This window comes from Sinohyriopsis cumingii, chromosome 7 (assembly GCF_028554795.1).
Source record: "Sinohyriopsis cumingii isolate HCF-2022 chromosome 7, ASM2855479v2, whole genome shotgun sequence".
NCBI classification, from domain to species: Eukaryota; Metazoa; Mollusca; class Bivalvia; order Unionida; family Unionidae; genus Sinohyriopsis; species Sinohyriopsis cumingii.
Window position 1 is genome coordinate 66,178,890 of NC_142967.1, and position 24,701 is coordinate 66,203,590.

The 24,701-nt window shown below is 35.7% G+C and overlaps 1 protein-coding gene across 1 annotated transcript in view; it reads right to left on the bottom strand.

Annotated features, from left to right (window-relative positions):
• LOC149795434 (serine/threonine-protein phosphatase 2A 55 kDa regulatory subunit B alpha isoform-like) overlaps nucleotides 1–20,864 on the bottom strand; it is a 70,519-nt gene extending 49,655 nt beyond the window's left edge. The window contains exon 1 of the mRNA XM_089965221.1: nucleotides 20,378–20,864. Within this exon, the coding sequence (XP_089821347.1) occupies nucleotides 20,378–20,549 (172 nt within the window). The 5' untranslated portion in view covers nucleotides 20,550–20,864. The remainder of the gene's footprint in view (nucleotides 1–20,377) is intronic.
• Between the last annotated feature and the right edge of the window lie 3,837 nt (nucleotides 20,865–24,701).

The window sequence follows — 24,701 nt, forward strand, 5'->3', positions numbered from 1 at the left end:
TGAAAGATTTGAAAGATATTAGAATTTGCAGATGAGATGTATACTATAAATTAACTGCTATTGAACAGAGTTACAAGGATAGAGACAATGGTGTGTTTGTGTTGGTGCTTGTTTTTATTTTTAATGTAGATTTAACAATCTGAGTCATATCGCTACGATGTCTACAATGTGGCAGTATATAGTGATGTATAGCAATGGGGTATCATGCCGCAGATATGTAGCATCATGTCCCACCCAGTCACATTATCCTGACACCAGGTCGACCAGTCCTAACACTAACCTCTTAACGCTGAGTGCCAAGCGAGGCAGCTACCAGGATTTTTTTTTTTTTTATGTCTTTGGTATGTTTTGGCCGTGGTTCGAATCCGCGACCTCCTGCATCGGAGGTGGACGCTCAAACCACTTAGGCCACCCGTACGGTCAAAAGAGACAACGGAATCTACGAGCTACAAAAACATAGCGATGAATGACTTTTGATATACAGGAAGAGCTCAGATAAATATTATGTAGTTTTTTTACCGCTATAAAGGACCAACAGTATTGTTACTATATCCAACATGATAACATGATATACTTAATTAAATAAAAGTTAAGAAAGGTTATGGATTAATAAATTCTACTAATCGTATATGTCTGTGTAGCTTTTTATGTCCATCACTCTTTTATTTCACAACATTTCAAAGTTGATTCAGATTAGTGATTGATTTCAAGTGATTAATATAAGGTATGGAAAGATACTATACAGTGCGAACACTGAAACAAATGAAAAAATGTGATGTGAATAATAAAATACTGTACTGTACTTAAAAATTGTTTTAAGACACTTTTAGAAAAGACAGAAGCTGTCATGGAGACAGTAAAATGGTATACGTTTCCGATAATTAATTAGCAAACGTCTGGACGATTCAAACTTTCGCCGTCATTACACTGAACTATCTGGATTGAGATTACGTTTCCGTCATATAAAGTAGCAATAGTGACATATCTAACATAGTTTATATCTAACTACTCTCCTGCCAATTAATGGAAAAGTTTTGAAACTTAAATACTGAAATACTGAAAAAGAAATTTTGTGACCATGTGTTAACGTGCACCTTCAAATGGTCTATAAGCGCAGAGCTATTTCAACAAAGTCGACGTTCTGATAACAGGAACAAACTGGACAGATCTTTTGCTAACCTCAAGCCATATTGATGCTTTTACCGATATATTCACAACCAAATTATCACAGAGTTAATTTAAGATGTTTAGAACGTCAACTTGCGTAGAATCTATAAATAGTTGCTTAAGTATGTATTAGCAGTTACTAATAATAAAACGTTGATAATATTCGGACTTTTTTCCACTGGATACGTCGGTCAGGTGTTATCTTAGAAGAATTAAGTTAATTTCCATCGAATGGGTTATGTCACGCGAATAGGTATTTTGAAATAGACTGTGTAGTACAATCTGTCACGTGAGGTATCCTGCAACATGTAGTCGTAATAGTCTCTTAAAGGTGTATATAAGGAGCGAACCAAGCAATCGTAGTCATCCCTATTTGGTATTGATTCATATTTTTTGTATTAAAATCAAGTCTGCAGATGTATATTATTTTGTATTTCGATATTACTTGAGAGGGAAACAATTTGGTGGATTATTCAGTTGAAACAGAAAGTGCTCATTGGACTATACTGTTATTATTTAACTATTGTGAATCATTCAAAGGAGTACTGTACAACACCATTTTGATAACCTCACCATTCTTGGAAGACTCGTACTTTCCCGGTTCTGAAATTTATAAGCAGCTTTTCATTCAAAAGGACTTTAATAGAACTTTTTTCAGGATATTTTTGGATTCACTTCATAATACTGTAAGTTCCTCTCGCATTTTCATTTATAACATTGATAATTAAATTGGTTTCCTTTAAGTTTAACAAAACTTCTATTAACCAAATTTGTTCTTTTTGCTTCTAATAGTTACTTAGTTTGTGACCATTGAGTATTTAAGTTCAATTTCAGCTAATGATAACAGTAATGTTTACCTTCCTATTGTTCAGAAAAAGATGTGTTACCCTTAATAAAGGTTAAATCTGTGTGAAAGAAATTAAAGATATTATTAAAACCATTTATTTAAAAAAACACATGGCGTAAGTCGTCAGATAATGCTTATTTGCATCAGTGAAAAGATAGGAACATCACTAACACTCTCTTTAACCGATCACTGAAGGAATGCATATGTCTAGATAAAAGGAAACATGAACATACTCCAATGCCCCCCCCCCCATAAATGATTTACATGAGGTTTCCTAGTCTTGACTAATCTCTCAGCTTAGCTTTGTCAAAATTTGATTTGAAGGATTCATTGTTAAACACGTATACTTCATAACAACTATCTTTTTTTCAAAACTATCAATCATGATTCCTTTACGTTTACTCGCCTGTTTTTCACCTTATTGAACTTTATCATAGTGTATGTAAATCACTGGAAAAATTTCTAAATTCTTGTATCGTGTTTGGTAATTTATCAAAATCTTTTGATCGTGTCTGGCACACTTGCTTATTATTTAAACGGAAGTATTACAGTGTTTCAGGAAATCTGATAAAATGGCTTGACAATTTTCTAGGGAACAGAAATAAATGGTCCTTTTACATGATATTTATCCACAAGAAACGATTACAAATAATGGTGTACAACAAAGATCCATACTTGGGCCGCTCATTTTTTACTAGCCACGATAAATGATATTGCTGATGGCATAAGTTCCGTCACTTGTTTCTTTGCAGATGACCCATCTTTGCATTATTCGTCCTCTTCCTGTGATAAAACAAAACTAATCATGCACAATGGTACAGTACAACTGCATAAATGATATGTGCAATGGTTCTTAAAGTTTATCCAGAAGAAAACAATGACTATGTTTTTCACGAACAAGAGTGCAACAAATGTATCTGAACATTTAATTTTAAAATACCGATCTCAAGTACGTGGATTCTCATCCTCATTTTGGATTACTACTTTCATCGAATATCAAATGGACTTGTCATACTGACATCATTTTTAACATATCATCATTTCGAATAGCCAGTCTTACGAAAACTAAAAGACATACTTAGCAGGCACATTTTATCAAAATTATATATCACTTATATCAGGCCCATCTCGGAATATGCAAGTGTAGTCTGGGACGGATACCCACTGTCTTACAGTACTCGGAAAAAGTATTTGTCCAAATGTAGAATCCAGTAAAATACAAGGTTTTAGTCATTATGCCCTGGATATTATCAATATTAGACTGCGAAATGATGTAAGTGCATTAAAAGCCTATCTTTACTGCGTTCAATATGTTGACACCACTTTTTGTTCCTGCATTGGGATAGAAACCATGCATTGTTCATGTTCTGTCGGAGGTAAGCAACATACCGAGTTGCCATATTAAGCTTTCAGCTTAGATTTACTACTTTGGGAAAGCGACAATGCACATAAAAAATATAGAATTTTGCAACATGTATGGAAATATGTAACTGATACCGGACGAGTTCAATAACTTATTTAAATCGCGAATGCCGTCTGTGAAGTGTCGAATTTTAAATTGCAGTGAATTTTAAAGTTGAATGCATTGAGCACTAAAATTTTATCGCATTTAAGCCAGAAAAGTCTTTGTGAAGGATCACTTCGACCTTTCTTCGTTCATCTTCCCCATGTCAGTGTAAACTTCAAAGGGGCAGGATTCCAACTCAGTGAAATTGACCGGGTATCTTAACACGGTCCTTAGAAAGTAAACATTCGAGCTACCATCCCTAACCACTTGGTAGGAACCTATGTCAACTTATCATTTTTTCAAAGGGAAATTGTTATGTTACGCACCGTCGTTCACAGATTCCGAGCTGTCTAAACCTGATGAAATAAATTATTTCTTTGGGGAAAATTAGGGACCGCTGCCTACGATTGGGCAGAATAAATTAAGGCGCACACTTTAGAAGCAATCAGACTTTAAAGCGACGACTTTGGTCGAAATTCTTATGTCTGAAATTTTCTGAAAGAGGAAAAGTAGTTAATTCCGTGGGAGGCCTAAAGAGAATAGTGCTTTCCTCGTGAAACAAGAAAGGGACTAGGTGGCCGTCTTGTAAAATGAAAGACAGGTTGTGGTGCTAGGATGCACAGGTTCTGAAAGAGAACAGCAATAAGGTACGCAATTTTAGTTTCACGTAATATTCTATTATTTGATTGTTTGTTTTATGCAAATGTGTTTTCTATGACTAGGTTTCCATATTATTATGTATCGTTTATTCAATTTCATGGAAATTTGTTGATGACAGAGTTATGATGCAATTTATTTTTATTCAGTTTCATGGAAAGTGTTGATGCAAGAATTGCTATGCAATTTACCTTTTAATTTTTACAGTTATTAGTTCATTGGGAGAAGTGATTGCATGCGATCCAAATGTTCATATATGTAGGATTTCATAGGGTTATATGAAATAACTCACTTTGTTAGGACGATACGGATCACCGTGAGTTAACGATACTTACCTAATTATATATAATTTTGTAATGTTTGAATAATCTTGTAGGTTAAGGATATCTGCGAGTTACAATTTGTATATTTCATGCAATAGTAATCGAACATGTAGTAGCATATATAAAAGAATACGGTAATACTCGATAGACGCTCACGTGATAATCTAAGACCTGCCGCTGGAAGCGAGGTTAATGTCCTACCGTATCAAGTCTGAATTTACGCAGTGTGTGGATAGATAACATGCTCTGAGTAACGTGAGGAAATTAATGTACATCTAGAGAGTGGTGTATACAGAAATTTAGGGGTAATTTTTTCCGTTAAAGAACACTTTTCTAGGAGAGAGACGGGACAGTCTGAAGACAGAAGTCCGAGAAAAAGAAGGACGAGGTCAGAATTAAAGGTCCAGGAAGTCCATTAAGGGACAAAGCATAGAGATTAGGAAGGAAGAACTAGGAGACGTTGATATACGGCCAAGAGAGGAAGATCATGCAATCAATCGTGGACATTGCGCTCTTTTCACCTTTCGTTATGATGATGAAATAACTCCAAATTGGACACTCCTGTTAAATTATATTGATATAATCTAACTTGAATTGGAATTGCCGTTATTAATTTGTTCGAATTAAATTTGTTATTTTTTTGTCAAAAGGGGGCTCGTATTGCTTTATTTCTTCCCAGTATTCTCGCTCAGTTCTCTGTTGAAATTCTATTCTTCTTTCACTCACGCCGGGTTATAATATCGAGAGAGGCCAGCCAAATCCAATTAACCACCTCTCTTACTAAGAGGGAGACGTTACATCGTCATTGTGTCATCATCATCATCATCATCATCTCTCTCTCTCATTTTTCATTATTAGTCTTTTTCAGTCATATCGCTATGATGTCTGCAGTATGGCAGTTTATAGTGATGTCTGGCACTGTGGCATCATGCCGCAGACATATTGCATGATGTCCCACTTAGTCACATTATCCTGACACCAGGCCGACCAGTCCTAACACTAACCTCTTAATGCTGAGCGCCTATCATGACATCTGTTAGTATCATTTTTTAAGCCTTTGGTAGGACTCAGCTGGGGTTCGAACCCGTGATCTCCCGCATCCGAGGCGGACACTCTAACCACTAGGCGCGCGCGTGTGTGTGTGTGTGTATATGTGCTTTTCCCAACTACAAAATCATATTACCAGAGACTACGAAAATTTCAAACTGAAATTCAAATTTCAAAAATATTCAATGAATGGTTCGGGCAGGAAATATAGTGCATTGAAGGAAGTAGCGTTAGAGATGATCCAGTTTCATCGGGAGCAAATGCAGATATACAAAGAACAAAGAGACAGACATAGAGAGACAGAGAGATGCAAGAAAGGAAGATAGAAAGAACGAATATAAATATAGGAAAATACTGAAGGTACAAATAAAAATACACAAGATATAAATAAAAAGGCAAGATAGGAAGAGAAAGACAAGAGCGAAGGGTGAGATCAAACGGAGTTTAGATTAAAGGAATTTGAACTGACCAGCAAAGAGCACTCTCATGTAAATACAGGTTCATTTTTTTATATTGCCAAACACCATGCAGTTACTCACTTTTCGAGAAAAGAAGGAAAATAAATGTTCTCACTGTTCAGAAAATTTCTGAAAATTGGACATGGCCGAAAGACTTCGTTATTGCAAAATGTGTTCACTGGTAAAGCTAGTGATATATGCGCTTCACTCTCGTCTGATCAAACTGGTGATTATGACGTGGCCAAGTTTTTGAAGGCTTATGATACGGTGATAACGGGTTGATACTTTAGAAAAGTCAGCTAGTACAGCTGATGATTATTCTTTAATTCACAATGTTCCATTTCTAAATAAATCATCGTCTCAACAGATTTTTGTTAAGAAATGACTTCAGTCTCGTGCGAGTATTTACAAGTCTCAAACAAGTATAGCCGTAAAGAAAACAATTTCTGATAAGACGATCAGAAATCCTTATCCCTTCCCTGATGCATGTTATTGTAAGAGGAAAGGGCAGTTATTTCTGATTGCTATCGGGAAAAATAAGCAAAAGACTTATAGCAGAACTGTTCTAAATGCTCTTCTTTCTAAGAGGTCAAGGTCACGGTCATATATTGAAAGAGATACAGTTGTTAAGGCTAGCTAACCCTAGTCTGATGTTTCTTTTGGAGATTTACGAAACATTCATGTTGAAAGGTTCAGTATCATTTGTTGGTGATTTAGATAAGGCTGCTTCGAATTAAGATATAGACACAAGGGCTTATCCATCTTTTGTTATTAGGCAATTTGCCCTTTTTTGAGAAGTCTTCTTCTAGTGAAAGTGTTATAATTAAGGGATGAGAGTATATATATTGTTATCATTCCTCTCCACTATGTTCATCTGTGATCTGAATTAGTTAAGAGACCAGTGACTATAGGAACTGTGGAATTTTTGCCTCTTCAGGGCGTTCATTTTTTTTTTTACTATGCAATAACCTAGCTGGAGATAAGGTAGTGGTTAATCCAACTGCAACTGACAAAGCGTTGATCATACTGAAGTAGAATTCCCTGGTTTATATCCATTTTGCGCAGTTAATAGAGCCATGCCAAAGCATGCACTTGAGAATGATGTTGATCAGGTTACTATTCCTTGAGATGACATCTTTATGGGTCAGTCTTTCAATGAGGTCACTTTTGATCCTAGTTATGATCAATCAGGAGTAATTATCACAGTGATGCTCTGTTGGCAACCTGTTCTCTTAATACCAATCAGCGTGATAAAGAACAATCACTAGCTGTCCTACAGGAAGAAGATCCTCAGATCTTATGTTTGTTTTAGAGGGCTTTTAGTGAAACTGATGCCACACAAGAAGAAACGTGTTACTTCTCCAAGAATGGGATCATTATGAGAAAACAGATGGCATCTGAGGTTTCTGCTGGTGGTGACTGGTCATTAAGGCAATAAATGTTTGTTCCTAGGTCATATAGACAGGAACTTCATAGTCTAGCCCAAGAAAGTTCGTTGGCTGGTCATTTAGATGCGAACAAGAATTACTACAAGATCTTAAATCTTTTTTATCGGTCGAAACATAAGAGTTCTGTTCCTATATTTTATAAATCTTGTCCTACTTATCCAATGGTAGATAAACTCAATCAGATGATACCCAAAGCTTATCTGCAACCTATTCCTAAGTCTGACGAACCATTTAGTTGAGTAATGGTAGACTGTGTCAGACCTTTACCAAAGACTAAATTTGGCAATCAGTATTTTGTGACGAGTATGCGTGCGCCTACAAGTTTTTCAGAAGCTTTTCCTTTAAGGAATTTTAAAACTAAGACCTTAGTAGAAGCTTTGGTAAGTTTTTATTTATTTGTTTTTAATTTTAAAAATTTAGCCATTTTTTGATATTTTTTTAGTTTTCTGGCCGTCATAGAGACAAGGAGAGGATGCAAATAAAGCGTGCTTTTTTGTTGTTGTTTCCTGTTAAGGAAACTGATCAACATTCTTTTCAGAGAATGTAGTTTGTAGTTATAAAGTTAGGAAGAAAATAAGTTGATTAAAATACAGTTGTCATACTCCACGGCGAAAAAATATGAATACTTTTGTCACACACACACACACACACACACACACACACATATATATATATATATATATATATATATATATATATATATATATATATATATATATATATATATGATTTAATTTATTGTAAATTTTAAATTTTGTCTATTTTTAATTTCATTACATGTCAATGTTATGTAATTTTGTTTACTAGGAATTAGACATTTTCCAGAAAATTCTGTTTGACCTGAATCTTTTCATAAATACCTAATAATAGAAACACTGTTTCTATTTCTGACTTAGTTCCCGACCTTGATTCATAAGTCACTGAGACAAGTAAACAACGTTTTATTTTCATTTTATTCTGGAATAAAATGAATGGCTTTTATCAAGGTCATTCTAGGAGTACATGATTTTTTATATGTAAATAGCCTCTATTTCGCAATTCTGGGTTTTCCGAAATTGCGCAGTAGTCAGGTTTCACTGTTGTGGCAGTTTGGAGTTATATGTTAATTTTTATTCAAATTATTCGGATTCTAAAAGATGAATTCTTTTTCCTGGAAATATTTGAGTGCTCATATAGAATTCTTGGACAAAGACGTTTATTTAAATTTTATTCCGAATTCAAACACCGGGATTATGTTTTCTTTAGTTCACAAAGGACCGTACATATCAGCTCTATACTGGCTACAGTATACGTCGTCGCCTTCTATTTTGGGAGTTTTCGTCGGGACTCGAACTTGAATTCATTAGAACATTTCATCACTATGACTTCTAAAATTTAATTCGTGGGTTATTCTTGGATTATTTTTGATTTGATTCTTAAAACCGTTAATTTTTTTTATAATTTTTACGGAGTTTTCCCAGGGAATAAATTATTTGTTAAATTTTTTAATTCAAAGCGTGTTGCTTGCACTCTTTCTTTTGTTACCGTTTATTAGAGCCTAAACACACACACACACACACACACACACACACACACACACACACACACACACATACACACATATATATATATATATATATATATATATATATATATATATATATATATATATATATATATATATATATGACAAAAATGGCACTCTACAATGTCAACATGAACAGTTACAGACGGAATTCATGGAGAAATGGATAATGAAATCCGAAAACACACGATGAAGAAATTAAAAAGTTAATTAATGATCTTGTCATCAACTTTGCTGACTTTAACATCATGATAATGGGCAACACCAGCCCACTGTCCAGTTGCCAAAGTTTTTTGGACAGAAATGACGATAAAATTTGAGGACGCAAAAACAAAATATATGTGAAGAAAACGCAGAATTAGATGTAGGACAACAACTTGCAATATCCATATTACAGATTTGAGTGCAAAGCGATCGATGATGTCAGATTCGCTGAATTTTACGATCAAAGCGATCAATGATGTCACATTCGCTGAATTTTATAACAAACTGTACTCTGCCGGGTGAAGAATCTATAACAGCAGCACATAGTGGTCAAGACGTAGTGAATTGTCCGTGTGGAGCAAAGTAGTATTGACAAAACTGAGAAATGGATGGAACGTTACATTTTTTTAAAATTGATTTGGAGCAAGGTTTACAACATATTTCGAAGCATAAGACTAGAGTAGATAAAAACCACCATTGCATTAAGTGGTGGCTCTAATACAGCTAGAACCGATATCAACAACAGCATACAATCAAACCTGAACTCAAAACAGATATAGGTCATAAAAAAATTGCGTTATTTGAAAGAATAAAAACACCAAAACAGGAAAATGGATGAATACAAAAAGGAGATTGAAAGAATAAAACCTAAACGAGCTGCAGAATGATTTACATGTGTATTCAACAGATGAAATTGAAATTTTAACCTGTCCAATGAATTTAAAAAGGAGAAAGATTGATGCTTATTTTTAATTCCGAAGCTACACCCATACATTAGTTAACAGTAACAGATTAAAATATGTGCCAACACGTTTTATTGAATACAAGTTTCACATAACAGATGCTTGAGTTTATTACATAATTCAAACCAGACAATCACATGCATGCTGATTTTTTTCTTCTTATCAACTGTACAATATATTATACAAAATATCTTCCTGAAGAAACCATGATTTTTAATTGGGTTTCAGGCAAACAACCATCGTGTTGCTTATTAATTGGACTTAAACAAAAACGACTCACCGTAGGTGGCAATCTTTTACAATGTAAATGAACCACGTGCATAATATCTGGAAGAGAATAGTGTTTTAATCATTGGAATGAAATGGATGACTGGATCTAATAAATGGAATGAAATGGATGACTGGATCTAATAAATGGAATGAAATGGATGGCTGGATTTAATAAATGGAATGCAATGGATGACTGGATCTAATAAATGGAATGCAATGGATGACTGGATCAAATAAATGGAATGAAATGGATGACTGAATCATATAAATGGAATGAAATGGATGACTGGATCATCAGTAACTTCTTAATCATAAATGCGTCAAAATAAAATGTCCACATCAGCAATTGTGACTGGGCGTCCAATAGCCTAATGTCCAGCATTTACAGCAACAAACTTTCTGTTGAAGCTATTGGATCCAGATGGAGATGATGAAGAACAAATTAGACACCACAAAATGTCATCAAATGTACCACCAGGGAAAAAGAGAGGAGTTGTTCTTGTGGGTTTAACGCCATTTTTCAGCACCTGATAGGCTATACATGAAGGCCAGAATAACTGTTGGAGAAAGAACCCGGGAAAACACCGGTAAGAATCACCTACTCACAGGAAGCTACTGGCAAGATTTCTTATATAACCACACTGACTGAGCCCGAGACTCGAATAAAAGTGGACATAGGTGAGATGGCAGTGACCCGTAAAGGTGAGTGCTTTAGACAATTCGGCCACCAGAGGGAGTAAAATACAATAGATGATACTACTTAAATGAAAAACTCAGAGAACAAAGTTTGCTGACTCTGCATTTAAACAATCTGGACGATGTTGTTGTCCATCGTGGCTACTATGGCAGACATGAAAAACCAAAGCAACACAAACCTAATGATTTCTATCAATTTTGTGCTAATCAAGTAAAAAATACATACTCTGTTCACTTGTAATGGGCGGTAGTGTGCATGCAGCTTATCTCAAACATTTTAAGTTATTTACATATATTGTCTCTTCCCCATCCCATCAAGATTTGTGGTATTGAGCTATATCTTATATGCCTTTTTCCCATCCACCTCTCCATCATTTTTCCTTGATCATGTGCATGCTACTCCTGGTTGACTTTAGCGTGCCAGTAAGGGATCATATTAATTTCGCCATGCTATTCATGGTTGACTTTTGCATGCCTATATGGTGTCATATTAATTTCACCAAACCATTCATCATTGACTTTAGCGTACCGATACGGTATCATATTAATTTCGGCATTTTATTCATGGTCGACTTTAGCGTACACATACGGTATCATATTAATTTCGCCACGCTATTCATGATTGACTTTTGCGTACCTATACGGTATTATATTAATTTCGCCACGCTTTTCATGATTGACTTTAGCGTACCTATACAGTATCATATTAATTTCGCAATGCTATTCACGATTGACTTTAGCGTACCTATACGGTATCACATTAATTTCGCCATGCTATTCATGATTGACTTTAGCGTACCTATACGGTATCACATTAATTTCACCATGCTATTCATGATTGACTTTAGCGTACCCATACGATATCATATTAATTTTGCAAAGCTATTCATGATTGCCACTGCTCCATTGGCCTAGTGGTTAAAGCGTCCGCCTCGGATGCGGGAGGTCGTGGGTTCGATCCCCGGCCGAGTCATACCAATGATTTATAAAAGTGGTACAAACAGAAGGCCTCGCTTGACGCTCGGCATTAAGAACGTAGTGTTAGGACTGGTCGGCCTGGTGTCTGCTGCATGATGCCCCAGTGCTATACATCACTATAAACTGCCACACCGCGGACTCGTACCGATATGTCTGAAAAATTGTTAAAGCTACGTTAAAAAGTCAAATCACACACACTATTAACGTACCTATACGGTATCGTATATTTTTCGCAAAGCTATTCATGGTTGACATTTGCGTGCCTATACGGTATCATATTGTTTTCGCCAAGAATTCCACTTAACTGTCATCAGAAATATGTCGCACAACTTAAGTCCCGACGAAACATTTTGTGTGGTTCGCTGCCCGTGCCAATACTAAACGCACGTTATGATTATGCGGCCCCATTGGTTCAATCAAAATGGATTCTGGCTCATGTAAACATTTGAGTTATATGTGAAACGTTCTAACTGAATACCCGCCATCTTTAAATTCGAATCATGACCTTAAAGGAGACTAGAAATCAAAATTTTCCTTCTACGTATATAATTCTCTACAGATTTTAATTCGACTGACATGTTTATAAATTAAATATCGTAAGCGGGTAGTGATTTTATTGCATGGAAGATACCACGATTCCGTAAATTGCCGAGTTTTTCCGAGTTTTAATGAGACGACAGATCACGTGGTACCGTGACGCAATACTAGCCAGTCCTCGAATACAAACATAAACATTGGCGAGCGAGGCAGACGGAAGGAGACCACATTTGGGTTGCACATTCAAAACTTGAATCTGCAGTCTGATATAACAGTTTATGTACTGTACTGGTCAGTGTTAAAAGAATTTTTTTAGGCACAGGCCCCGGGCAGGTGACTTAAATAAACTCAAGCCCTGACTGAAATTCCACAAGCCCGGACAGTTCATACCTGTCAACTCTCAAGCCGGGAGAAAAACCTCCTGATTTTGGGGGTATTTCCTGATCTACATCTCGATCTCGTAATATCTCTAAATTTTTCGCAGCGAAGTCCCGATAATTACATTATGTCTGTCAATTTTCATTTGTCAGAAGAAGAAAAAACCAACCCCAAACCGTTTATAAATAGATATAACGTATGCAATCCACAGTCTAAGCTGCCACACTGCAGACATCGTAGTGATATGACTGAAAAATTGTTAAAACTACGTTAAAAATTCAAATCACACGCACACACGTCTAAATCCGGCACTGGACGAAATAATTAATATCACACAACATTTTTTTTCTTTTTTTTTTCTTCTTCAGTAAATAGAACGTGAAAATTAAACATTATTCAAGTAAATTTCAGATGTTTTTAAACAACTACAACAGTACTATAGTATAACAAAATAAAAAGAATACAATTGTCACCAATTAGCTTAAATGAATGATCACTGTGAAATTTTCTCTGCAAACAAAAATCGCATCTCCATTTCCGCCAAAGAAACTCGGCCAGTTAACACCTGACATTCCTCGACCGTATATGTAAAGTTTAATTACCATAATTAAATTAAAAGGAATAAAACAAAATATACCATGCAGTATATGTGGCCCTAAAGAACTAATTCTGAATAAATATTTTGTTCAGCAAACAGTGTTACATGCATTAAGACTTAAACCTGAAGTCCATGGCATCGTAAGTAACAACAAAATAGGCATCGTTTATTTTGGCAATCAATTGCTGGAGCTTACACACACACACACACACACACACACTGTCGAACAGGGTTTCTTTGAAGTATGTCCGAAGGGCAGTCCTTTTCACAAGATCAATGCAGGGATGGAATATGTTCATCAGTCACATCGGCTTTATTGTGATGTGATGTGATTTTGATTTTTAACGTAGCTTTAACAATTTTTCAGTCATATCGCTACGATGTCTGCAATGTGGCAGTTTATAGTGATGTCTAGCACTGGGGCATCATGCCGCAGACATGTAGCATGATGTCCCACCCAGTCACATTATCCTGACACCAGGCCGACCAGTCCTAACACTAACCTCTTGATGCTGAACGCCAAGCGAGGCAGCTGTTAGTACCATTTTAAAAGTCTTTTGTATGACTCGGCCGGGGATCGAACCCACGACCTCCCGCATCCGAGGCGGACGCTCTAACCACTAGGCCACCGGAACGGTCACATCGGCTTTATTGTTTGCGTACTTAAATCAAAACTTTAGCTATTTTGCAATTTAGCCAGAGCTGACCAGAATGTGCAAAATGGGCTTGTCCTGGGGGAATAATAAGGCGTATCACATGGAGAAAAGGTACGTCCCAAGGGCGCTCGCACATTGGGGCAAGGGGTTGGGTCAATAGTCCCCACCCACCCCAGTTTCTATTGTCAGCCATTTAATGTGAAACTTTGACCTCTTTTCTTTTAATCGCTGTTATTTAAACTGCCCAAGGAATAATTTTATATCAGTTCCAATCATTACAGATTACCGTTTATACATACTACATGTATACAATGATATTTTTTTTAAATTTGTAATTTTTATAAGATTACTGAAAATTGTGTTTTCTCGAAACACGACAGGTTTAGAATATTATTTTTGGCAAAGCCTCCATTTGATTAAAATCAAATCTAAATTTCACCTTGGACAGTATTGATTTGATTTAGATTGTACCGTGTTAAGGCATGCATGTCAACATCTTGAAAATACATTTACTAATTTCACCAGCGCGATCAAAGTTTCCTCAGGCAAACAATTTTTGTTTCGACAAACCTGACGGGCACCTCATTTTGAATACAGGATGGGCCGGAACTAAAACCAGAGGGACCCAGGGTGTCGGGCTATCCGATTTATTTTTAGCACTGCTGGTGTAGATAAAAGATCTGTGAATTGATTGTTGCATTTTGTGGTCACTTACTCGGCCTTCTGCCTATTTTCGTAACTCGCACGTTCATCACTTTTCCCAGGATTTAAAATATTCAACGTTATGTCTGGAACAGAGCCAACTTTTTGTCTAAGCCTAGCATTTGCGTATCCTTGAGCTGCCATTTTTTCAGAATCCCTGTCGTAACAGTTCTTTGAGAAATGTAACGAGCACATAGGGCTGTATGGTGTTGCTTTGAAATCGACTCGTCTGTAATAATGTATCCATTCTTTCAGTATGCCTTTATCTTTCGGAAAAGAAAAAAAAAGTGTTGTCCACTGGCTTTTCTTAATGTTTTATTACACCCGTAAGCAACGCAAAACGGTATTGTCTTTTACTCTGGCAACTCCCACTTGGGCTGCTGGAGTCGCTACTATGACGTCACATCCCGAAAGTAACCGAATAGGCGCGGAAATTTTGCATACGAGGTCACGGAAATTCAGCTCCTAGAAGATAGGCCAATATTTTAATATTGGCATTTCGGTCGCAGATGATACTTCAGAATAAGGTTTACTGCTATAGTACCTTTATTATTATCCAATATTTCCATTGGTTTCTGGTCTCCTTTAAGTTCTAAACCACGGGTGATGAAACGGGGGGGGGGGGGGGAGGGTGGAGATTTCTAACTAATATTGCTAAACTGTTCAGAAAGCCATACAACATCTTCTTTTTCACATAATAGTCGCGACTATCACATAATGTTTGAAGGCTTAAGTGCAACATAACATCTTGACCGTGTCGACAGTCACCGTCAGCTGTAAGAGCTGATGTTATCTATAATTTATCTCGTGTGCTTTTGTCCACGATTGACAGTTGTAGCAGAATATTTACATGGCTCCCTTTTTCCGTGATTGTAAGTTGTAAACAGAATGTATACATAGCAAGAGTTCAAGTCCAGTTTTGTTTACAGCTGGACTTGGTTTTTCCATTTGAACTCTTCACATTCTATTACAATGTAGGTCAAGTGAAAATGTGTATAAATAGGCATTTCACAAACAAAGAATTAATTCCTGTTTCATATCAGTCTGTCATATAATTCGTGAGGACTTATTTAAAATTGTTACTACTCTATGGTCCTAAACAAAGTAGCATTAAAGAGCGAAAACCAACAAGTTTTGTAACATTAAACAAATAATTTATTTCCCGAAAAATAGAAAGTGAAGAAATGTAAAAAGAACTTACAATATTTCTTTCGAATTAAATCCCAAATAATCCTAGAGTTTCTAGCACAAGTCCTAATGATTTAAAGTTCTGAATAAACTTTTGTGGTATTCCTAAATAAATCCAACGCTCTAAGTTATGATGTGCTTGTGATGGCCTATAGTGATATGACAATAGTCTTTTCTTGAATCACAATAATACCATCCAAGAATATATCCTTATTTGAATTTCGCTATAAACCCAAGTCTCTATTTCCAAGGATGTAAGTTTGGAGCACTTTGTATTTCAGGAGAAAAATAACTTCAAGTAAATATTTCGAATATATAAAGTCCGGTCCAAATGAGATACTTGACACAACAATAACAAAATTGATTCTACTCATATCTTGCAGCATGAATGAATAATTTCTAGATAAACAAGATTATGTAGTCATCCACTTGACCTCACGTCACAATTGGCATTTTCTATTTAAAAAATGTTTTACCTAATAGAAATTTCATTCTGGGAGGTTCCAAGTGTTTACAAGATAAAATCTCAGTTATAATTAGAAGGTCTCTTACTAAAATTCAACATAAAATGTTACAATCAACAGGTAGACCCGGTATTTCATGGGGGATTTCCAATGTTTTCGATTCAGATTTAGAAAAATATGTCGTTTACAGTTCCAAAATCAACGATTCAGGTCATGTAGAAAAAGAACGTAATTTTGGACACAGTTAAGTCCAAAATACAATTATGCATAGCATATAATGAATAGAAAACAAGAAACAGTGCAAATTAAATATTCATAAAAATATATTCATTGGAATTAATAAAGTGCTCATTGTTTTTTGGATTAATACGTTATTTCTGGATTTCTGTGAACTCATTCAAAGACATTCTGGATTGCATCATTGTATTACATGGAGCCATTTGAGACGATTGACATTCATTCGCAACAATCTATATTTCGTATTTGTGATAGGACATTTCTATTATTTGGGACTTAATTCACAATACTGTGTTTCCTGAATTTTCACTTTGTATTGCAAGACAAATAAATTGCTCCTTGATTTTACTTAAATTGTTGGTTTCACTGTCTTTCTTTTACTTAATTTAAGACCTAGAGTCGTAACACTAAACTGTGATGAATATAACTTTTTTTATATATAGATGGTGCCGTTGTTTCATCGAATCTACAGAAACAATCGAATTACTCATAGCAGGAGTTTAGTTTACGCATTCGTTGTCTTTACAAAGCTTTTGTCGTCTAAATTCTTTACCTATTGCTCAAAGACTTGGCCCATAAAGTAAAAGTTATCAACAATTATATATGTCCTTTTCTCAGGAATTTTCTTACCATGTTTTACACTCAATTACACAGCAAAGTCCATGCTGAATTATGTTTATTTCTCGACTGTGTATGTAATAATATTTATAGTATTTACAAGGTCTTGACTCGCGAATTCCTTGATGACGATACGTGGATCGTAGCCTCAGAGATCGTGCATGAACAATCTGTTGAACTTAAGATTAGGTTAAATGTGTTAGTATTTCAAGCTTTGTATTTTTCAGTCTTAATTCTTCGCTGACTGGGGTTTTTGCCACAAAATAATATAAAAAAAACCACCCACCCCCAGTCTGAAAAGAATTGCCATCCCGAAATAAAAACAAGGGAAATACCAACTCCCTCCCCACCCCCAACACAACCCACACATGTATGCGAGAAAGTGTGCGTGAATGTGTTGTTGGAATATATGTAGAGACTAACAGAAACACGAACAGAAATATATATAGCCTCCACACAAAATATAGCATACACACCTACCCCACCCCCCAAAAAAAATAATAAAAAAAAATATATAGCACACACACAAGTTTACCACATAGGGCTTTCATTCCGACCCACGAAAGCCCTCTTTAAACCAACAACCTGCTGGCCCTTTAAAAAATTATTGGTTTAAATTCCCACTTGAGAAATATTTACCCAGATATTTAGATCTCAAAAGAAGGCTACTTAAGCCTACACCATGTGACAAACTTTTCGGAAAATTCAAGTAAGCACAGTACACGAAATTAAAAGAACTAACATACGATAGGAAAATTCACAACTCAGAAATGTCTGAATCGAATGTGACAATCACATGTTTGGCAAAATAGTATAGGAACAGCCCAATAAAAATTGGGAACTGGGCATTGATTTGAAACATGAATTTAAAAAAACCCACTGCTGCTAGTGTACTTGTTGACAGCCTTGAATGAACCACCGCCGGAAGACAACGATGGAGGATGTTACTGTGACGGGGGCCTTAACGGGGCCTTTGGGCTCCTCTGCTTCCGGTTGCTTGCTTGGGAGGCATTGTACTAATATCGGTGAATCGCAAAAATCAAATAGTACACAAACGTGTACAAATTAACCAGTCGCACATACCAAATGGTGCACGTGACTTTAATCCGAAGTAGTAGTAGTAGATGCACTCGTTATAGCCGTATGTATCTTTCTTGCTGTGTACAGTATATATGTACAGACTTAACTCTACGCTAGTGTCCCAATCACAACCATTCCAACCTATGCTTTTCAGACTCCAAAACTGGTATGGCTTTTACACTGCAATTGCCTTTCTCTACATTTTTCAACAACAACAAAAACAAACAAAACACAAAGCCAATGAGGAAAGAAAATCACGAGTGCTTTTCAAGAGCAATTACACGTATTACTGCGCGGTGCTCCGGTTTCATTCATAAATAAATGAGTTTAAAATGTTCAATAAAACGTTGAAACAATTGTTACACTTGCTTTTATTCCAATAAAATATCTTAATGAATAATATGCTGGTTCTTTTAAAGTATATAATACCTGACCTTGAGCCCGATATGTGTCAGTACTTAGTTAATGACACGGGCATATTGGACTAAACTAAGGTAGTCGTATTTGCTAGTTAACGCTCGTTCTCTCACAGATGGACGAAAATAAAACGAGTTGGAGCAGTGCGAACAACTATTTCATGCTTACTTTTGTCTTCCTAAGTTCCTTCCTGTCTTTTATAGATCTTTCTTTCTTTGCCTTTCCTAGTTCTTTTCATATGATAGCCAGGGACTTAAACATTCGGATGTACAAGACCCTGTTGCAGGTACAAAAAGTGAGATAAGTACGTTTAAATTGCTGTATATTTGCTGCATGTTATATATAGTGAATAGACGTCTATTGTCTAACTATGCGAATGAAGTACTGACACCAAAATGACTGCCTTTAAAACTTTTGCATTTTTTTGAAGGGGGGGGGGGTCCATGGATGTGACATCATGAGCTAACGCACTTGAATCTATAAAAGTTTTGAATTTTTGTGCAGGAAGCAGGTCCATGGGGGTGACACCATAAGTTACCGCATTGGGTGACATCAACCCTAGTGACGCCACTATATATATATATATATATATATATATATATATATATATATATATATATATATATATATATACTATATATGCATGTCTCTGGATCATTTGGATCATCATACAAACCGAACCGCGGTAGAATACATTCTTAGCTTCGAAAACAAACTCTTAAAACAGGAAATAATAACTTAGTCACTCTGTATTTGGCTAAGAGTTAACGAGTAGTTGTATCGATAATAGAAAATCTGTGTACATTTTTATAACATATACATGTACGCACATGCTGTATATGTAATCCAGTTTAACAATATCTGTATGTTATCTGTATAAGCCATATTTCAACCTTTGCGACATATGACCGTAAACCTGTTGCTTCCATAATACCTTCTTGAGACATACCGTATTTTAGTTTGGTTTGAAGTTTTAAGGCATAACAACACAATTAGGTTATTTTGTGCTGAACTGAGGTCACTGGAGCAAGGCACCCTGCCTGAGAACGCACTGCGATAGCTAACCTGAGTAGAATGGGTCGAACACTTAACTCTTTTGGTCGTGAGTCACTTATGCTGAGCCAACGAGGCTCCTGTCTCTATTTATCGCCTTTAAAGCATGCAATAGTGCGTATCTGGCACATTCTACGTCTCTAAGCCCGAAAAAAAAAAAAGGGGGGGGGGCAGGGCGAGGTGATGAGCGACTTTCATATTGTGTTTCAGAAAAGTGATATTCGAATCGGAAAGGTGGGGGGGGGGGGCCTGTGAAATGGAGGACAACATACTAATATAATAACTGTATCTAAATTTAAGTATCAAGCTGTGGCAGAAATTCGGAAGCATGGGTTCATTTTGGACATGGTCCTTGGCGTCTATGCTGTAAGTTCAAAACCAGTTATCAAAATGAAAACTTGTAAAATTAGCTTTAATGAGAGAGAGAGAGAGAGAGAGAGAGAGAGAGAGAAGTTGTTGCAAGTAGAACATGCAAAGGTTACTGTCGGATGGCACAGGCTGGTCGAACAGGTGATTATGATTAATGATGTATGAACTCACCTTTGTTCTCAAGTGATTTCTCCTTGGGGGCATGGTGTAAAATTGTGTGAATCTTGTTGGAAAACTTTTGTCCAGCTGAAATAATGCCTCTGTGAAGTTTAGGCGATGATTGTGCTTTGTCCACACTGTTTGTTTTTGAGCCGTTGGTCCCTCCGCTACTCATTTTGACCATTCAGTATACTTTATATATCTAGATTGCACCCTCTGGGACACGAAGATATCTATCAGCATATACATCAATGTGAAATAGTGAAGTCCCTGTATTATGTCCGGACTTTGATATGCTTGTCTTGTAGGTAAAACGAGGCTTGTGTGGGTCAAGCAAAACGATCCTTCAAAGAGATAAAAACGTGTACAGCGGAGACTATGAATCCTCACACGACATTAAACATTTAACTACAACAGAGACTACGAGTCCTTGTACATCAAACATATGACTAGACTAGTACCGCACTGGTAAATAGTGCTTTCTTTTTAAAAAGGAAACAAGATATCACCGGTTGTTCGAGTGACGTACCAGGACCTTTTTTCTTTCGATGATCATCAGTGATCTAGTACCGTATTTCCTCTAACAACAATAAGAAGAATTAGAAAAAAAAGAAAGAAAAAAAGAAAAGAAGATACAATTGAAATTAAAATTGGTAGTGCCATTACCGTTTAGACTCTTTAGTTAAGCATAGGTCACAGTCATTATAGTTTGAGTGAAAATACCTGTTAATACCTAGTGATTTCCTTGCTTTGGAGAAAAAGACACTTTGTCACAAATATTCCGCTTTTTCCATAGACGCTTGACTTCAGATAGTCTGCATATTTGAAATAAAGTTCCACTTCACCACCATCCCCACCCATGCTGTATATATAGGAAAATAAAACACCCCCACAACAACAACAACAACAGTAAATAAAACAGAATTTTCGCGAAATGCCATAATTAGCACAATTTTCTGTAGTAGTTACAGAAAAATAACGTAGATACTTCCATCCTGAATGGTACAGACTGACTACTGGCAAGGGGGGGGGGGGCGAGTGGCCGAGCGCTCTCCGTTACGGATCACTGCCATCTCACCTCTGTCTGCGTGGGTTCGAGTCAAGGATTCGGCCAATCTGGGTATGTGAGAAAGCTTGCCAGTAGCTTCTCGTGGGTCGGTGGTTCTTCCCGGGGTTTTCCCGGGTTCTTCCTCCACCATTAATACTGGCCGCCATACATAGCTTATCGTGTGCTGAAAAATGGCGTTAAACCCCACAACAACAACAAAGGGGGGGGGGGGGAGGGGTCTATCGCGACATTAGAAAACAAGGTGGTGCGCATTTCAGTGGACAAAAGTTTGGAGATGGCAAGTGTACTGGTTATTTGCATCAGTTGCTCTTCAAAACTGGGTGACTATCTTATCCCATCTGCTTTGACGTTTCAATGCAAGAAATATAAAACTTGGAAAATGGAGAAGAATGCACATAGCAGAAACCTAAAAGGTATCCGGTAAAAGAAATTAACAATTTCAATTGTTTTGTTCTTTTAAACATTACAAAATCAAAGAATTTACCAAAAAAAATCAAATTTTCAAAAGAAATTCAGCAGTCACAAAATTTAGAAGACAACTCTTAAACTCCCGCGTCTCATTTTCTATAGTTTGTGAGTGAGTGTGTCCATGTAATAATGCTAATGATAAACAAATGAATACAAGGGTTTCGGAAAACCCAAAGCATCTTAGAAAAGGGTAATTTATCCCAAATATGAAAAAAGGCCCTGAAACAAATGGAACGATGCATAAAAACATTCGTCTTCGGAGTGTCCAGAATGTCAAACGAAACTGAAGGAAGAGGAGGAGTAGAAACAAATTTCAAAGATAGGAGAATAATAAATCATCCAGTCTAATCAATTCAAAGTAAGACACTAAGAAGAGCAACTAGAGTTTCGTGAAATGATTAAATTCATATTGATTCCTATATAAAAAAATATTTTTGGATTATGTTTTATATATATATAAGATAACTATACATATAAACACACAAACATCGACATTGTATCAATGATCCCATTACACGGGCCCGGAGGGGGCGGGGAGGGGGATATTATTTACTTTTTTCTTTTTAATTGCTTTAATTTGTTATACAAGTACATATTTTCTCTTTACATTTGTTGTGTATACATGTTAAACTGTTGAACTTTCTTAGTTTTCATTTTGTAATATTTGAAAAAAATTCAAATTTGTAAAGTTGTTAAATTTTGATACGTCTTAATTTGTTGTGCAAATTATTCTGTATTTTTAAATAATAACATTCTGAAACGTTTTTGAAATCTTAAATTTTTATTACAACTTTTGTTAACACTTTTGAAGAAGAAAATGAACTTGGTATTTTTGCAAATTGTTTCCAGTTTTTAAATAGTTAACTTAGTTAATTTCGAAATTTGTTCAATTTTTACTCTATGCTACACTTTAAAACTTTTATAGTTTTAAATAATAATTTTTTATAATTATTTCGAAATGTTTCTATTTGTAATTTTCCAGCAATTAAATTATCATCAAATTCCTTTATTTTTTAAAACTTTATTCAAATTTTTCTAATACTTCGCTTAATTTCGTTTCGGTTTCGGAATTTTAGCACGACTTTAAAGTCTTCTCAGAATTCTCTTTTAGTTCCAATTTTTGAGTACTACTTTTTTATCATCCATTTTAATATAATAACAGTTTAATATTCGGATATTCGAATTTTTCTTTTGTCTCTGGTGAATTCCGTTTTAGTTTCGGATTGTTACTAATACTTGTAGTCTCAGCCCATTTTAGTTAAATATTAAGGGGTTCTGGCTAGTCTCTGCCAAGTTCCATGTAAGTTTCTTTATTTTAGTACAACTTCTAGTCTTCGCGGTTTTCGTATCAGTTAACTTCTGTGTCAGTTTCAGAAGTTTAGTATTACCTTTTCCTTTTGTCTATTGACGCCATCTTGGATATTTAAAAATCATTTAGACTTTGTACATACTTATGTATGTATGTATGTATGTATGTATGTATGTATGTATGTATGTACGTACGTACGTACGTACGTATGCATGCATGCATGTATGACTCAATTGTATGTATCTATGTATGTTGGTCAGTAGGTGTTAGTGCTGGCCAGTATGTTTTGTTGCTGGTCATTAAGATTATGTTTAGGTAACTGTTATGTATATCTATATTTTTTTTAAAACTATTGGTACATGGTTTTATCTGATTTTATATAATTCTTATTCATGGCTGTAATGTATACAACATATCTTTATTTAAGATTGGCATACATGACCTGGATCTGTTAAGACTATGTTATTGCATAGGACCTATAAATAGATCTTTAAATAAGTGTTGACAATTATTAATAATAATCTTCATAATAATAAGACTTAAATGGCGCCTATGGTTTAGTTTCTCAGTGACTGATGGGATATTAATGTTTCGAGAATAATTCTGTAGTTTCCCATTAGTTGCGATAAGTCACGTGAATATGATTAATTCGACGCAAAATCAATAGTGTATGCTGTCACGTGGAGTCTATTGCTTAGTACAGTCACAATATACAGTGTATATAAGGAAAAGAAATTAAGCAATCAGATTAGTTCCGATTTTTGTATAGTCATTCACGCCTGTTGTTCTTCTGTTGTAAGTCTGCAGACGTTTTATATATTGTACTTTGATATTATTCGAGAGGAAAAATATCTGTTTTGACTTTTCAGGGGAAACAGAAAGTATTAATTATTTGGACTATAATCTTATTCTTGAACTGTTATAAATTGTTCGAAAGAATTCTGGAGAACGCCATCTTGAAAACGTCACGGTTCCTGTAGGGCCAGTACATTTCCGGTACTGAAATTATATTTTCTTTCATTTAGGACTTTCATAGACTTTTGTAAGGACTAGCTTGGAATCACTTCATAATACTAACAGTTCCTCTCCCATTTTTCATTTATAACTTGATAATTACACTGTTTAATAAGTTTTAGAAAACGTGTAGGTTTCGCTTCTTTTCTGTTGTTTAAATTTGTGACCATAGAGTCGTAACAGAAACCCCTTTATACATTTTTTCAGTGTCCATGGATTATACCATCCCACGCCCATTTTTGTTAGTAATCGTGGATTCTGGTCAGTATGACTATGTACTGGACAGTAAGTATGGACATTGGTCAGCAGGTGTTTGTAGTGGTCAGTATGTGTTGGCGATGTGAGTATATCTGAGTTGGATTAAGTGTTTAATTCCCGTTGATCCACAGAGTGTCCACAATATTTAATACTCGTATGTCCCCAAAGTGACCCCCCCCCCGTTAAATACCCACTTCCCGCCATGCTGTCCCACAGTG